General features: G+C 39.6%; 1 protein-coding gene and 1 long non-coding RNA gene across 8 annotated transcripts in view; one reads left to right on the top strand and one right to left on the bottom strand.

Annotated features, from left to right (window-relative positions):
- Nucleotides 1–4,202, bottom strand: part of ACTR3 (actin related protein 3) — a 64,038-nt gene extending 59,836 nt beyond the window's left edge. Inside the window, exon 1 of the mRNA XM_019626375.1 lies at nt 3,934–4,202. Within this exon, the coding sequence (XP_019481920.1) occupies nt 3,934–3,977 (44 nt within the window). The 5' untranslated portion in view covers nt 3,978–4,202. The remainder of the gene's footprint in view (nt 1–3,933) is intronic.
- Nucleotides 4,203–4,423: 221 nt separating this feature from the next.
- LOC109372867 (uncharacterized) overlaps nt 4,424–16,667 on the top strand; it is a 45,996-nt gene continuing 33,752 nt past the window's right edge. The window contains exons 1-3 of one of the 7 annotated variants that reach the window (XR_002122111.1): nt 4,424–4,720; nt 10,209–10,435; nt 15,210–15,328. This is a non-coding gene — a long non-coding RNA (uncharacterized LOC109372867). The remainder of the gene's footprint in view (nt 4,721–10,208; nt 10,436–15,209; nt 15,329–16,667) is intronic. The other 6 variants (XR_002122115.1, XR_002122114.1, XR_002122110.1 and 3 more) reach the window with 6 other exon arrangements.

Below are 16,667 nucleotides of genomic sequence, written 5' to 3' on the forward strand. Positions count from 1 at the left end.
GGCATTAGGAAGGTTGAGAACCGCTGCTCTAATTAATTAAATCAAATGCATAAGGCTGGGATTTTTTAATAAGGTTATTTTATACAAAAATAGTTAACCCTACTAATATAAATAAAACCAAGTGCTTAGTTCTGAAAAGGGGTTCAGGAGTCCCCATGGTGTAACAGAAAAAACACAGAGCTTAAATTAGAGAAAAACTTAAATCCAAATAGCAACTCTCACTACCTGCTAACTACATGACATTAGAAAAGTAATTTACATTCACTAATCCTGTCTTCTCACTTGTAAAATAAGGTAAAAATAGCTGTCAAAAGATTAAGGTAAATAAAAAGCCTGGCCAGCAGGTCCTCCATGGTGGATCTTTCCCTTCTATGCTTAAAAATAAAATTTCTTAACTGTTTTACAATAAGGCTGGAAAGTTCATTAGATACAACATAAATGCAATTCAAAAATCAATGTTTCAACATAAAATTGTCAGGCAGGAAAGGAAAAAAGAAAGACATTTAGGAAAGTCTAAGTAAGACTAAAATTTTTTTTTTTTTTTTAGTAACAAGGTATTGTGAATGTTTCTATCTTTGGAGATGACTAGAGGAATAACACTATTAAATATTATGTACAGAATTCATGTACAAAACATAAACTTGCCCCCCACGCACTCAGCCCTTGCCCCTCTGCTCTCAAACAAGATCAGCTTATCTATATTTATTGGTAGAATGTGGCCACAGGATGAATAAAATATGCTTCTCATCCACTACTCCAACAAAATAATTATGCTTACATTTTAAGATTGCTAAGAAGTTTAAGTTAAAGAGGGAAATTCCTTCGTCCATTCTAGTTCTGAATGTATCCAAGAGCTCTACAATAAGGCTATATTAACCTGTGCTATCATAATCAATGAAAAGAATTTACTAATGCAGTATTTATCAGGAAAAAAAGAAAACCATAAAGGGGAAAAAGGAACTTTGGAGTGCAAAGTTCTTTAACCAAGATACATTATAAAAGTACATAAGGAATTCCTTTATTTGGCGTGAATGTTGAAGAAATTTGAGTGAAAAAACACAAAAAATAAGATAATGTTAACTTTGCGAGTAATAAGATAATCTTAACTTTGCGAGTGTTACAATGTGTTTAAAAATGCTTTCTAAAACAATGTTTTTCCTCACCACTAGTAGCAGTTCTGTAATTTACTTCTTAAGCAACCAGCTCTATCAATGAGAATCTCTATGGCAAAATTTTATTCTACAGTACTATTTTAATACAGACCAAAAAAGTATTACGTAGATAGGGTATCATATAAAAGAAGTATTTCTTTCTAAATTCTTTTCAAAAGGAGTTATTTTATGATCTTAGCTTAGGTGATTCTTCATCTTATATTGAGATAAAGGATTTTTACTGAAGGATCTTTAAGTCCTGGGGTTAAGCTTCAAGTTTCCTAACTCTCACAGCTTTTCTTACCTAAGACCACCAAGTTCCATAAATAGCCACTTTTTTTCTGTCACCTCTGCCTAACTTATAAAATGAAATGGAATGAGCAACCTAAGGTTATAATTTTTCACTTACATTAAGTGGGTAACTGCAATTAGAGACCTAAGACATGAATGCATCTCTAAATCGCAAAGGCACACACAAATTATAGGTGCACAATTTGCATCTGGGGACCACCGTATCCTGGAACATAAAACTCCCTATTAAGGCCTTACTTAGAGATGCTTACCCCAGGCCCAACTCAATGAGCTATCCTCTATGTGCTGTAATGAAGCTGATGGAATAACATTCCAGGAAATGCAACAGAAAGACCAAAAAGCCTTGCAGGCCAAAATAAGTGGATCTCTAAGGATGGAATTTGAGATTGTGATAGATGGCAAAAGAGTGATGGGCAATGGGGAATCCTAATTAGTTCCATTCAAATCATAATGAGTGTCCTCCTTATAAGGTAAAACTAATACAATAATGTAAAATGTAATAATGTAGTACTAACTGAAATATTACAACAAAAATATCCTAAGTATTGAACCCCTCTCCCTACACCTCCTGGTCACTCAGTAGGTGTTTTAAATTCAAGGTTGTCCTATCAGAAGGAGGTCAATTAAGGACAGTTAACTACAATGAAATACCTAGTATACTAATTCAAAAATAACCAAAATTGTATTTCCAAACAGGGAAAAGTGAAGAAAAAGTAACATCTTACATAAGATGTTACCATGCAATTAGGATAACAATTATCTACACTAATTTTATTGACAATCCAGTAACTTCTAAAGCATAAATATTAACTGTGTAGCAGTATTTTTCACTTTTAACAAAATACACTTGAAAATTCTTTCTCAGTCAGGCCAAATCTAATTTTAAAAGTGATCCTAACCATAAAACTATTCACCAATTAAACTAAAAAGGAAAAAAAAAATACTGGTTTAGGGAAGTGAGACTGTATTAAGAAAAAAATAAGCTATCAAAAAAATGCATAGACGTTCCCAGGGCTAAACTAGGCTAATGTTTCCCAAGGGAAAATATTAATAAATAGGTTATTTCCCTATGCATGGCTGGGATTTTAGAAACTGCCACACTAGCATGAAACTTTACAGAGAGCAAATAGGGTGAGGAGCATACCATCCTTTAAGGAAGAGTAGTTTGCTGAATAATAAATGGGAGGAAGGAGGCTGGCAATCCACCTCTCACAACCCTCCCCTCCCCAAATTGGAGTATTTTGGAAATTAAGAGATGTAATAATAAATCAGCACAGGACACACACACACAAAGAAAACATCTCCAATATTGTAAAATAAAGCAGTCATTCTAGAAAATAGTCTTTTCTATGTAAGTACAAAGTAGAGTATAACTCTCTAAAATGCCCATTAATACAAAAAGAACGACCTCTTTAACGCCATCCTATATTTTAGTCAACTACAGTACAGATCTATAATAAGTCCTTGAAAAGCAAGCTCTACCCTTTATAACTCTATACCTTCCTCTTCGCTTTATGATACCGTCACAGAAGGAACTTATTTTCCTGGGTGCTTCCCTTCCTTCCTCCCGTAGAACCCAAATAAATTTTTTAGGTTCACATAAATTGATACCTAGCACCAGTAACTCAGTCTACTTAAAATCGGTTTAATTTTCAAAGTTCTAATAAGATGCATTCAGGTTGGAAACGAAAAACTACCTTATAAGGGTATAAAAGACTGAAAGCAGGAAGCAGCTTTGACAAAACTAAGGAAGTTGCACCGCGCTTGCTCACTGGGGGACTTTTTTAAAGCAAGAGAAGGAACACATTACATCTTTTTCTCTTGAATTAAAATGTGACTTGGTTCACCGGTTAAAACGCAGTGGGAAATGGAAAAGACCGGGAGTTCAAAAGGAGGAGGTGGGTGGTCAAATGAAAGCCCTGATTTAGGTTCCTATTCTCAGAGTCCGATTCATCCCATTCCCCCACCCACATCCTAGGCAGGGTTGTCACAGCAATCTTGCAAAACCTACAAGGAGCGCTTGCTTCTCTTTTCTCGCTCCTTCGCCAGGCAAGTCCCCGCGCTCAATCCCCAAACCCACCGGCAGGAAGGGGTGCGGGAGGAAAGGAGTGCCGGGTGCCCCGGGCTCGGCGACCACCCCCCACCGCGTCCGCGCGCCCCGGGGAGGTGACCGTCCCCGCATCTCCTTGGGCGGCGCTGCCCACCGCGGTGGGGGAAGGGCCGGGAGGGGGAGCGCGGAGAAATCCACTCACGGGTTTCTCGGCCTCGCGCCCCGGTCCCAGAGGGTGAAACTAGGGGACAAGGGAGGCCCTGCCTCTCCGGGCCCCACCCCTCGCAACACAGCGAGGCTAGGACTGACACCGCCGGCGACGGCACCTTGCCGCACCATTCATCTCCCGACCTCCGACCTCCCCCGCCATTTTCCTACCTCAGCCTCAGTTTCCCCATCCCCGGCCGTCAGTCCCCTTACCCGGTGCCACAGTCCACCACACAGGCCGGCAGCCGTCCCGCCATCTTCCTCCTCTCCTGCTGCTGCCGCTGCCGCCGTCTGCTCCGTACCGGTTGTGGCCAGGGATTGGCGGCAGGAGATAGGAGCTATCTCACCATCCACAGCCGGGCCGCTCTCTCCGTCCGGGGGGTAGCCGGGAAGCCGAAGCAGTAGCGAGAAAGCAGCAGGCTCGGTCAGCCGCTACCACTTCCGCAGGCGGGCAGGCAGTCCCCGCCCTGCCCCGCCGCGGCCTCCTCCCCCTCTTTCTCCCCACCTCCTCACTCCTGCCCCCACCCTACAACTTCTTCCCCCTCACGCCGCCTTTCCCCGGGAAGTCAAGATGGCCGCCGGTGCCGACGCCCTGGCCAGGCTAGGCCCAGGCAGCAAGCGCTCCCCCTTCCGGCTCCGAGCGGGAGGGGCGAGAGCGCATGCGCAATGAGGTGCTGTCGCCAGCGGCGGCTCCCATCCCTACGTTAATGAAATCCACTTCGGGTTTTCCTAGAGTGTAGGGGCGGAGAAGTCATCCCCAGTCTCCAATTCTTCGGAAGCTGAAAGGGGCTTTTAGTTTCAATTACTTTTATGCTAGGTTACAGAAGGATGGAACCGCATCCCGCAGCCACGAATATCTCCCGTGCTCCGGGGAAAACGGCCTAATTGAAAACGTTGTCAGCAGCACACAACCCTTCTTACAGCTTGAGTGGCTGCTTTTCTGGGTGGAAAAGAGCGATATCAGACCGATGGTGAGCAATCGGGGGACGGATAAACAAAGGTTTGCACCGCGGCTCTTCTGCCTTTATGCCGAAGTTTTATTCGTTTACACTTGTGCATTGTTACAACATTGCACATTACAATTGTTATAACATGTTTAAATTGTAGGCCCCTGCAGAGAGCAGGCCTGTGCCTACGAGGAAGGCAAACCTCCCAGGAATATATATTCTACGTAATATACTCTACACAAATAGGCCTATATTCAAGACTTTTGGATGATGACAAAAATTTCCCTCTGGAGTAGTTTAAGATAATACTATTCTACTAGCAGAATTATACCAAGGATTCAGATCCAAAGAAATTAATTAAAAGAAAAATATTAAAAACTGGAAAGCCTAGAACAATGGTTTTCAAACTTAAGTGTTTATCAGAATTACCTGGAAGGCTTGTTAAAACACAGATTGCTGGGCCACACCCCCAGAGTTCTCTGATTATGTGGTCTGTAGAGGGGCCTGGTTATTTGCATTTCTGCCAAGTTTCCAGGAATGATGGTCTGGGAACTAGAAGGCTAATAGCTTTCCTCTCCTCTAGGCTTATTATCTTCTGATAAACCATGTGGATTTACATATATGAGGATGAAATAAAAATATTTTTTTACTAAGAAAGGGGTCTAATTCCAGAAGATCACACATAGTGTGGTGTTAGACAGGCCTGGGGGTGGAATGTGGGTTTTTCATTCCTTTGATAGAAAAGTATTGCTCACCTAATTCTATTGGGATGTTGGAAAAGTTGTGACATTTTTTTATGTTTTTTGTTGCAAAAATGCGTCATGACTTCTGACAACCCAATAGTACAATGACACTGTTTTGACACTGAATATTCAGAAAGCACAAAATGTTAAGTTCTCGACTCTCATAGAGTACAGTTTAATGAGGAAACATACAAATTGTGTTAAAAAATAATAGCAGCGAGCAGGGGCCTATCAGAAATGGGGATGATAGGTGGGAGAATGGGAGGGAAATGGAAGACTGAGAAGGCTTCTCTGACAAAGCAGCATTTAAAAGCTTAGGGCTGAAAGGTAGTAGGAGTTAGGGGAAGGGGTCAGGAAAAAGGGGAGCCCTCCAGAAAGAAGGAACAGCAAGCATCAAGGCCCTGAGGTGGGAAAGAGTTTGGCTTCTTCCACAAATTGAAAGAAGACCCAAGGGGTCAAAGTGAAGTGAGCTAGGGAAGATGCAAAGGAAAGTGAAGTCTGAGAAATAAGGAAAAAGCAAACAATGGAAGGATTTGTATATAGAGTTCTCTAAGCAGCTTGAAGTTTAGCTTAAAAGCAACTTGGAAGCCATCAAAGAGATTTAAGCAAAGAAATGTTATAGGGAATGGATCCCACATAATAAAGAGTGAAGTGAATCATCTTCTGTCCTACAGTGCGTGCTTTGAGGGATAGAAATATGTGAGGAGTAGCATCCAGATGGGATCAGCTATGTGCAGAAGAGACTCACTTAGGGGAGTTATCATCAATTAGAGTCCAGCATATCCACAGCTACTCACAGCAAATAAATAAAGAAATAATCCTGGGGGAAAACTTTCCTCAGAGATTGTCTTCCAAGAAGTCAAACACAAGTGGTTCTTTTTTCAGATGCATAGTTGTTTTTTTCCCTACAGTTTAGAAGATGCTAAGTGGAGATTCTTTGCTGTCTTTTCCACCATCAGGGATTTTAGATCATTTGGGAGAGGGGATGCCTGAAGATTGACTCTGAAGGAAGAGAGAGATGTGGCTTGGTTGGGGTAGAGTAAATGGTTGTTTCCACCATTACAGGTGTAAGTCGGGAAAAAAGAGATCCTACCAAGAGGGTCCCAAGGACAGAAGTTAGGAACTTAAACAGGTCACTCTGGGAAGCCCACACTGGTAGATTCTCAAGATGGCTGCCTACATGCTACCTTGGGTGGGTTGTCATGTCAAGTTATGTCAAGGGTCAGAAACGACTGCTCCCAGGGTCCAGGCAGGTGATGTTATGAGTAAAGTGGGCCGTGAGGAGAGAATGGCAATGTGGAGAGCCCACATCCTGACAGAAGACAGTAGAAAACTGTTGCCATACAGAACGCAGGCCCCGTGTTGCCAGAGCCTCCCTTTTCTCAAGAAAAGCAGGAAATCTGTATTTTTCTCTGTTGGTCACAAATTTCTCTGCAGGCTAGATTTGACATGTGGGCTATAAGTTTTCAGCTTGTGATTTGAGAGGCCGTTTAACATTTACTTGTACACCGCATTAAAATATGAAGCTCATGTTGGTGCTATGTACTGTATCTCATTGTGTAGGCATGAGGAAACACTCTACCATAGTCACCTTCACATAGTCAAGAATGTCCTCTTGTCTGTAAAGGCTTTGACTGTTAGAAGTGTTTGGCAGCTTCCAACACTTGTTAGAAGTGTCTTTTGTGCTTGTTCCTCATAATTTGTCTACCCGAACACTTTGCTTGCCTAAGACCCCTTCCACTTCCTGCTTGCTACATGCCAAAGTGGTCAGTCTCTGTAGTGCTGTGGTGGCTCAGACTTCCTCAGCTGTGTGGAGCCATCAGATGCACAAACGGTCAAAGCATTTCTGACCTCCCTGTTTGCATATGTCTCCTTCCTGCTCACCCTTCTCCAGATACAGAGAAGCAAAGAATGTCAGAGCTAGACCGCCTCTTAGAGATTATCTTGTTAGGTATGAAAGGAAAGCAATGGTGGGTGGGCAGGGTTTGCTTGACTACCCTGCATTCATTACTCCCTAATTGAACCCTGATTTCCTTTTAGCTCAGGTCAACCAGGTGCTTGGTTATCGGTTTCCAAGCCTGGTCCCCAACCTTTCAAGCATTTGTGAGCCTTGCAAATATTCTTTCAATAAGTCCCCTTTTTCTTAAGTTAGTAGTAATCAGTTTCCATTACTTGGAGAAATTTGAGAACTCTAAAGGATATAGAAGCCCAAAGTTTACATGATTTTTCCAATATCTTAGGGAAGCTAGGGAAGATTCCAGACCAAAACCCGGTTCTGACCTCTTTTCAGGGCTCTGTAGCTGCAATGCCACAAATTTTGTTTAATTTTGACTGATAAACTGATTACCAGTTACCATGAGATTTCCTAGGGTATTCCAATGCTTTGCAGCCAACTTAGCCAATGTCTCTGGGTCTTAAAGTGTCCAAAAAATTCACATGTCACTCAGTCTCCATTTTAAAATGGCAAATATGATTTTTTTAAAAAATCAGCTTAGGTACTTGCTGCGAATTCACATGTCACCCAGTCTCCATTTTAAAATGGCAAATATGATTCTTTTAAAAAATCAACTTAGGTACTTGCTGCAGGGAAGACTATTTGCAAATTGGCAGACCAATCAAATCCACAAAGAGCATTGATTAAGGGCAGATGGATAAATGGTCCATGCAGCCTAGTGGTCAGGGGGTGGTTGTGAACCCTGGCTTCTCTCTTCTCAAGTTGTGTAATCTTATACAACTAACTTAGTGTATAAAGAGAGCACAGAACTTAGAATCAAGAGACTCAAGTTAAGTATGGGTTCTTTAATCTGTTTCTTCATCTACAAAATTGACAGAAATACCTAACCTATAGGGTGCTTTAAAGCTTGAATTTTAAAAAAAGCATATTATAACTTACAGAATGATCTTATGGACAGATAAAGAGGAATGTGTCGTAATCATAAAGTAATAACTCTTTTACTTATTACTTAAACATACAGACTTAAATATCTAAAAGCTGATCCTCCTCTTCACAGAAGTTACCCTGGGCCTGTGTGCTTACTCTTTTAATGCTACCATTGTGCAAAATATTTTTGGAAGGTCTCCTTCAGACTCCTTCAGAGCCTATAGCACATTCCTTTAAATATCTTCATTGGTGGCAAATCTTGGCCCTTTGTGGGAGATTTGACTTTTGGAGTTGACCCAGTCATTTTTTCAGAGCCAAGTCCAGTGAGTAAAATCAGTGATCAACTAGGGCTATGTTTTTTGATGAAAAGCTTTTTGTGACTGATTATAAAGTAATAAAACTGGTTATCATAGGTGACTTATCAACTGCTTCTGACCATGGTTCTACAGGAAATTCTAGAAAGATTTTACTCAATGGCCACATACATTCTCTGAGATAAAAATATTATACTCATCATATGTTTAATTTCAATTGAAAATATATTTCATATAGTGATAACTGTACAGTGTTTAAAGTGAGGTGGGATTCTCTGGGATATCACCCTAGTTTCTCCCACCGCCTGCAAAAACTGAATAGTTTATTTAAAATATAGCGCTCATAGAAAATCTGAGAAAGAAAATAAAAATTTGACTATGCATGCACACACACACACACCATATTACATATAAAAACATTCCAGATGAACTACAAATCTTCAGTGTAGAATAAAACCTATACACCTGGTTGTTGCCTGCTAAACCCTGTGTGTTTTGATGCCTGCCTCCCTCTCCAACTTGTCTCCTCCTTCCCTTGATGCCTTAACCATATCAACCTTCTTGCTCTTCACATATACCAAGGCCATTCCTACCTGCATTTTCTCCCTGTACTTCCCCTCTAATCATTAGTTATTCCTGAATCAGTTTAAATCTCACCTCCTCAGAGATACCTTTCCTGACCACCCAATCTGGAGTAGCCTGCCTCATGCTACCATGCCACTGTGTTTCCATCTCTGGTGAAATGCCTGTTTTATTTATTCATTCATTTGTTTATCGTCTCTGTCTCCCAACTAGAAAATATCCCCACTAGAATTTAAGGGCAACCTGGCATATAATAAATACTCAACAAATATTAGTTGAATGAATGAGTCCAATAGTGAAAAGCAAAATGATAACAATATTAGAAGAAAATTTAGGAAAATATTTGTATAATCTCAAAGTGGAGGAGACTTTCCTAAGCAAAAATAGAAACCTATAGCCATTAATGGAAAGATTTGGTTACATAAACAATTAAATTTCCATTGGTTTAATATTTTTTTAAATTATCAATTAGAAGAAAATATTTACATCGCATATGAAAAAGGTTAGTATCTCTAATAGTTAAAAATGAGAAAAAGGAAAATAATCCAACAGCAACATTGGTAAAGGGTTTTAACACAAACACCCTACAGAGGAAGTTTCAATAGACAGTTAACATAGGTAAAGAGGCCTTTCATTGCTAGTAGTAAGGGAACTACAAATCAGACAATGACAGATACCAATTTTCACCCATCGTTCACAACATTTAGAAGGAGAAAAAAATATCCAATGCTGATAAGTGTATAGAAAAATGGACATCAATGAACACTGTTCTTGAGAATGTGAATTGCTACAATTTCCTAAAAAGTTAACCATCAATATCTATTAAAACCTAAAATTTGTGTATGTTAGTCTTAGGAATCCCACTTGGGTGACTCCTAAAAAATAAAAATACTGGATGTTTGGAGGGAAAGAAGATTATAATCATGAAGAATTATTTTAAAGTTTGAAGATTTAAAAATATATCCTTTATTTCAAGTGCCACTATGACCCAAAAGACTACATTTCTCAATCTCATTTTCAGGTAAACGTGGCTGTGTGATTAAGTTATGGCCAATGAGCTATAAGTAGAAATAGTTGAGTAGAACTTCTGGAAAATATCTTTAAAGAAGATTGGCTCAGTTAGGAAGAGCGCCATTTTGGTTTGTGTCCTCCACTTTTCTTCCTGCCTGAAACACAGATAAAGTGATCAGAGCATCTCAGCCATTATGGATTATTAACACACCTTGAGATGAGAAGCCATGTCCTAAGGTAAGTGGAGCAGAAAAATAGGAGCCGGGTCCCTAATGGCCCTGAAATACTCTATAAAGGCCCGGGGCCACCCACTTCAAGACTTATTTTACATGATAGAAAAATAAACCCTTAATGTTTAAGCCACTGCATCTAATTCTAATTGATAATATCATGCTATGTTTAAATACAAAAGCTAGTTGCTAAGTAAAAGCAGACGAATATAAACTCAAATGTTTATAGGTGATAGGCCAATAACGTGGAATGGTGGATCAGTGAAGGTACACATAATAGGGGATGAAGAAGACCATGTTAAATGTGAGAGGCCGTGCAGCATCAATAATATTATTATTATACTATGCAGGTGTGTGGATCCACACCTTCTAGTTTTCATGTTAAATTTCCCTAATGTTTACAAACAAAACATTTTCCCGGATATATCCAGACTGCAGGCCATCAGTTTGTGACCTTTGATTTGTAGTGTGATCTAATATTTGGAAAAATACAGAAAAGGGAGGAGTGAAGGAGGGAAGGAAGGAAGGGTGGGCCCTATATGTATATATTTATATGTGGTATAAACAGAGAGATTATATGAAAGGCTGTGCATGAAACAACGGAAACCTAAGAGGGATGAGATTAAAGGGGAAGATTATTAACTTTTCCATTATAAGTATATTTTCTGTCTTACAATGAATATACATCAGTTTGTAATTTGTAAAAATCTTGTAGGCTAGGAGGAAAATTTCCGAGTTAATTTCTGACATTGGACTGGAAGTCCAGTGTCAATGCCACAACACAATCATAGAAAGCTTTTAGGATCATTCAGTCTGAGCAAGTTCAATCTGTCTTAGGGAACCGTTCATTAATTTAAGTATTAATATCTAAAACTAGAAAAAAACAGATGTGAGAGGGGAAACACAAACACATTGTAAGTTGCAGTGACTTTAAGTGTAAATGGACTGCAAGTCATATATAAACCACATGCTTGCTAGTTGGAGAAAAAAATGTTATATAGGGAATGATACGTTGATTGTTTTTAAAAGATAAAAAGAAGTGCATTCTTAATTCTTTGAGATTACAATGTGACCCAATGTATACATTGCATTTGGTTTAACATATGTTGGTTTTTTACTAAAACTTGTTTTAATTTTAGAGCAGCTTAGATTTTTAAATATTCATTGTTCTTTTTTCTAAATCTGTCTCAGGCATTGCCATCCTCTTTAAAACACATGTTTGAAAAATGTTCAAGCTTTTCCTCTTAATCTAAAACAGTATAATTGGTTCCAGTTTGATGAGAAGAAACTGGATTGTGAATACATTTTTACTGACACATCTATTTTCGTCCTTTGGTAAATTTGACAACCTGTGACAGTTCTCACATTTCTGGAACAAGTATCAAATTACAAAAGAAGCTAATCATGGTAATATAATAAATTATTTGACTGGGGTTTTATCCAAAATGAAGTTTATCAAATTTTCTCCTCCTGCTCCCCCCTACTCCAACCTCTGACACCATGTGCCATTGTGGCATTTATGCCTGGGGGATATGATCCTTAAATAGCAGTCAATTACCCTAAATATTGTGTCAGTGGTTTTTTTGTCTTTTTTCCATAGAATAACAATTTTTCAGAAGGACTTATTATAATTCCCCAGTTTAGCAAATGTAGAAACTAGAGTACAGAGAGATAAGTGACTTATTGAAGATTTCACAATCAACTATTGGAGTACTTTTACTTAAATATATCTCTAGAGATTCATAAAAGCTATATTGAAAATTCACACAGTTCTCGTGGATTATAACAAATGTAGTGATGTTACAAAATCTGGCATAATGTCCTACTTACTGCTGAAGAAGTTTTGGTAGTGAATAAAAGAAACCAAACTCAAACCAACTCAACAATAAAAAGCAATGTTTTTCTTTAGAGGGAGTGGAGCTTCAATGTAAATTTTAAGGGGTAAATTGGGTTCAGGCACAGTTGGATGCAAAGACAAAAAATCATCAGAACCTGCCTTCCTCTTTGAGTTTGCTTGTCACTGTGTCACCTTCATTCTCAGGCAGCTTTATTCACACAGTGGCAGAATGGCTTATGTTCTAACCCCAGTGCAGAGAATACATGTACATCTTTCTCAGTGATCCCAACAAAGAAACCGGGAGTAACTCTCATTAGCTGACTTGCATCAGAGTCCTTTCACTGTGACTTCCTTCCAGTTGGCCAAGCCTGGGTCACATGCCCACCCCCACCTCCAGCAGTCCCACCAGAAAGAACTATATCGACAGAAAATGAAGGAGGGGTGGTCAGTCCCAAGGGGAAAAAGCAGTGTTTTTTACCCAAAGAGGTAATGAAGGTAAACAAGCAAAACCAAGTGAAGTATATTAAAAATTCCATTTATGTTGAATTGTGTACCTGTACAACTAAGCTAATTTCTTGCTTAGTGGTTGGGGGTTCATGATATTTTCATTAAAAAGAATTCCTGCAAACACTAAAGAAGAGGAGACTGTAGAAGCAGGAAAAATAGATACACCGAAAAATATTGTTAACTTTGCCCCCCCAAAAGAGATGCATTGCATGTGTGTGTTTATATTGTCAGTTCATAAATGAACAAAAAGGCAAGTGAAGAGTAAAAATGTTGGACATCTGCCAAACATTACATTAAATGTTTAATGATCTCCTCAATCCTGAACTGGGAAAGCTGTCATTATATTTCTGCATAGCCTTTGTTTATTTTGGTTTCTATTTTATTTCAAATGCTGATAAGCTTGTATTAGCTACATTTAATAGTATTCTATTGAAAGTTATATAATTATTCAGATCATAAAGAGTAATGGCCTCATCTACAGCCAATGCCAGTTTTCATCATAGTGTAACTGGAGCTCTGCTCACTCATTTGTCCATTTGTTCATTTGTTATGTGCCAGTTATAAATCAGGAACAAAGTGGAACACTAAGATTAAAGAGATGAGTCATTTGTAGCCCCACGCCTTGAAGTCAAAGTGCAGCAAGGGAAACAGATCAGTAAAACTTAAAGTCCATTATTATAAGAAGGGCATTAGAAGCACTGGAAAACCCATAGCTCACTCTGCTGAGAGATCAGGGAAGGTTTCAAAGAAGGCTTGGGGAATGCTTCCCAGAGAAGAGAAGGAGGTGAGAGCCAACTCTGGAGAGTATAACGCACAATGACACAGAGGCTTGGAAGAACCCTAGGAGTTTCAGAAATGGGTGACAACCGTGGCTGTGGTATGCAGTGTATATAGGGAGAAGAGTCCATGTGATTATTCGTGTGCTAAGTTTGAACTTTATCTTGCAGCTCCAAAACTCTGGTCCCCCCACTAGAACCAGACTGATAGTAAAGAGCCATCTGGAGAACTTGTAAACAATACAGATGGCCCCGGCCCCACTTCTGGAAATTTGGGTTCGGGAGGAATCTGTGTTTTAAAAACAGTTCCCTAAGTGATCCTGGAGCACATCCAAGTCTGAGAACCACTGCGTGTATGAAGTGGGGATCTATCAGGGAGTGCTGGAAGAGAGAAGAACATGTTTTGGAAAGATAGCTCTTTTGCCAGGGAATAGTCGCAGTAGAGCAGGTCAAAGCAGGAGACGGGGAGACCTGATCGGAGACCGTTGTGATAGAACAAATTAAGAACTGGCGAGCAGAGGCAGCGTGGGTGCAGAGGCAGCGAATGTTCACTGGTATTTCTGAGTAATCCACAGGACTACACAATCTGTTTGATGTGGGAAGTGAAGTATGTGTGTGTATGAGGGGTGGAATTCTAGTTTGTGAAGGGCGCCCTTGAGAACTGGGAGTGAGAGGTTAGCAGGAGGCGTGGCTGTGTGTACAGCAGTGCCATGTTAGCTCAAGGTGGGAGACCAGGCTGGACCTTGCCATTGGCAGGAAGCCAAAGCCTGGGACTGGGCCATCCGAGATCCAGGGGCTCAGCTCTGCGAACCCTGAAGATGAAAACTTGCTGATGGCTCCTCACCTGGGGACACCTCCCTACTTCCTGCCACCTGTGGTCCCTGCTTGCAGTTATCTCATAGCCCCTATAATAGCCTCTTTGAAGAAATCTCTAGCTTAATAAACATCCTAAAGCCAAGAATTATGTGAGCCTATGGGTTCTCAGAGTCTAGCCTAGTGCCTGAACATATTTGATGCTTTTGTTGGTAGGTGAATGAATTTTATTAATTACCTAGATAATTACAGCAATAGCAGCCTAATTATATCTGTATAGGCTTTTGGGTGTGTGTGTGTGTGCGCGCGCACACATGTATGTGTTTATATAAACCTGTATTTCTGTAACTCTGCATGCTTCATTTATTACTTTCCAAAATCCACATTTTCATAATGAATACCAATATGCAAAATACACTGCGTTCTTCCAAACATGAATTATTGCAAGATGTCTGTATAATTAGTGAACCAGGCATCTCCTACAGATATTAATCCAGATTCCACTGAAAAGAGCTTGATTAATAAAACATTTTAAAAACTTTAAATCTAGTTAATTAAAGACAGGAATAATTCTCAATTCACTTATCCAAATAAGCATATATGGATTCAGAGAGATTATTTTTAAGTAAAGTGGTATGACCACTTTAAAATATCTATTTATGTTTTTCTCATATGGTACTAAATGGGATAAAATAGAGACTGCCATGAAAGATAAACAAATAATATAAGGACATAAGGTATAAGACTAATTTGAAAGTTACTCTGCTCTTTATGTGTAAGTTTTTGTTCTGTTCATTGATTGTATGATTCCTTTTTAATCCCCATTATCTTTGCCTTCTTCCTTGCAGTCAAGTGTCCTCTGAGTACTAACAGGAACATCCTACTTACAGAGTTTGAAATCAACAGAAAACTTGAATAGTTACAACTTTTCTTTATAATCTACTCCCCTGAGAAAGAGCAATGACAAGTAAGCAAGCTAATATCAGAGATTTAAACATAGAGTTTCCAAGCAGATGTGGGAATTAATTCAGACAACCAAAAAAATGTAAAATGGCTAAGATATTGGCAAAAACTAAGAAAAGTATTTTTTGGAATCTAATGTCTACATTTCAAACTGATTATTTGGAATGAATTCCCACATAACAGATAATGAATTATACCTCTCTAAGCCTATTTGACTTTTGTTACTTCCCTACATGTGTTGCTCTGTCTCCTTGGTGTGGCCTAATTATTGTGAAAATGTATAACTTCCCATTTCTCCTGATCTTCAGGAAAGTGTTTTATGCTTCTCAGCTTATACTTTATGATATGTATGTGTAGTACCCTATGTTGCTGCTGTTCGTGACCCTGAATTTTATATGCAATATCCATCATAACTCACTGGTCTTACCCGCCTGGCTTGGGCTTCTCTGACCTGCTTTGACCTTTTGCTACCCAAAACCCAACATAACACGCTTCTCTAGCCTTAATGTGCTGGTCATTTGCCTACTTGCTCTCAGATCCATTCATTCATCCATTCTTTCTCTTACTCTGTATGGAAGGAAGCCGATTCCTGCCAACTCCATTTGCTGGAGTCACTTGCCCAGGCCCCAAAGGAATTACGAATATGAAAGATAAAAAGATAAAGTAAGAGTACCGGCAGAAAAAGAGGAGAAGCCAAAATATTTCTCCCCTCTCAGATTCAGGGAGCTTCTCCCACAGCGGCTGCTTCTCCTGTACTATTCCCACTCTAGGTCCATGCAGGGACAATGGCTCCAGGGCTCTGTTAACTCAGCAACTCTGTTGGTCTCCTGCTACTGCTGCTCTCTGGGATGCCCCTTCCCCAATTTGGCTTTCCAGCCCTTCCAATATCTTTGTAACTAGTTCCTGGTATTAAATTCCCTCAACTGAACTACCTCAGTTGGGCTCTGATTTCTGACCGAACCCCATTTCCTACATGGAAATGACAATACTCAGCAAGTTGTTAGGCAAAGAACAAGATGATTGTCACCGTCACAGAAGAATTTGTGTTGGTATTGCAAGGCTCACATCTCAAAATATCCAGCAAAAGATGTAAAATATAGAATGAACATGTTGAAATATCTAATACAATGGAAACAGTCATTTAATTTTTTAAAGCCACTTCCATTTAGTTCTTCATTCATTAGTAATCTCCCGTTGATAGGGAAACTAGGAAATGGAGCAGAGTGAATAAAGAGTCACGCCCACACTGAGCCCCAAATAGTTCCAAGTAGGTTTGCCTGCATAAAAGAGAGGAAGATGTAATCAGCACCCAGAATAGGTAACAAAGCACATTTAATACTGTT

The sequence above is a fragment of the Hipposideros armiger genome, unplaced genomic scaffold, assembly GCF_001890085.2.
Source record: "Hipposideros armiger isolate ML-2016 unplaced genomic scaffold, ASM189008v1 scaffold_669, whole genome shotgun sequence".
Taxonomy (NCBI): Eukaryota; Metazoa; Chordata; class Mammalia; order Chiroptera; family Hipposideridae; genus Hipposideros; species Hipposideros armiger.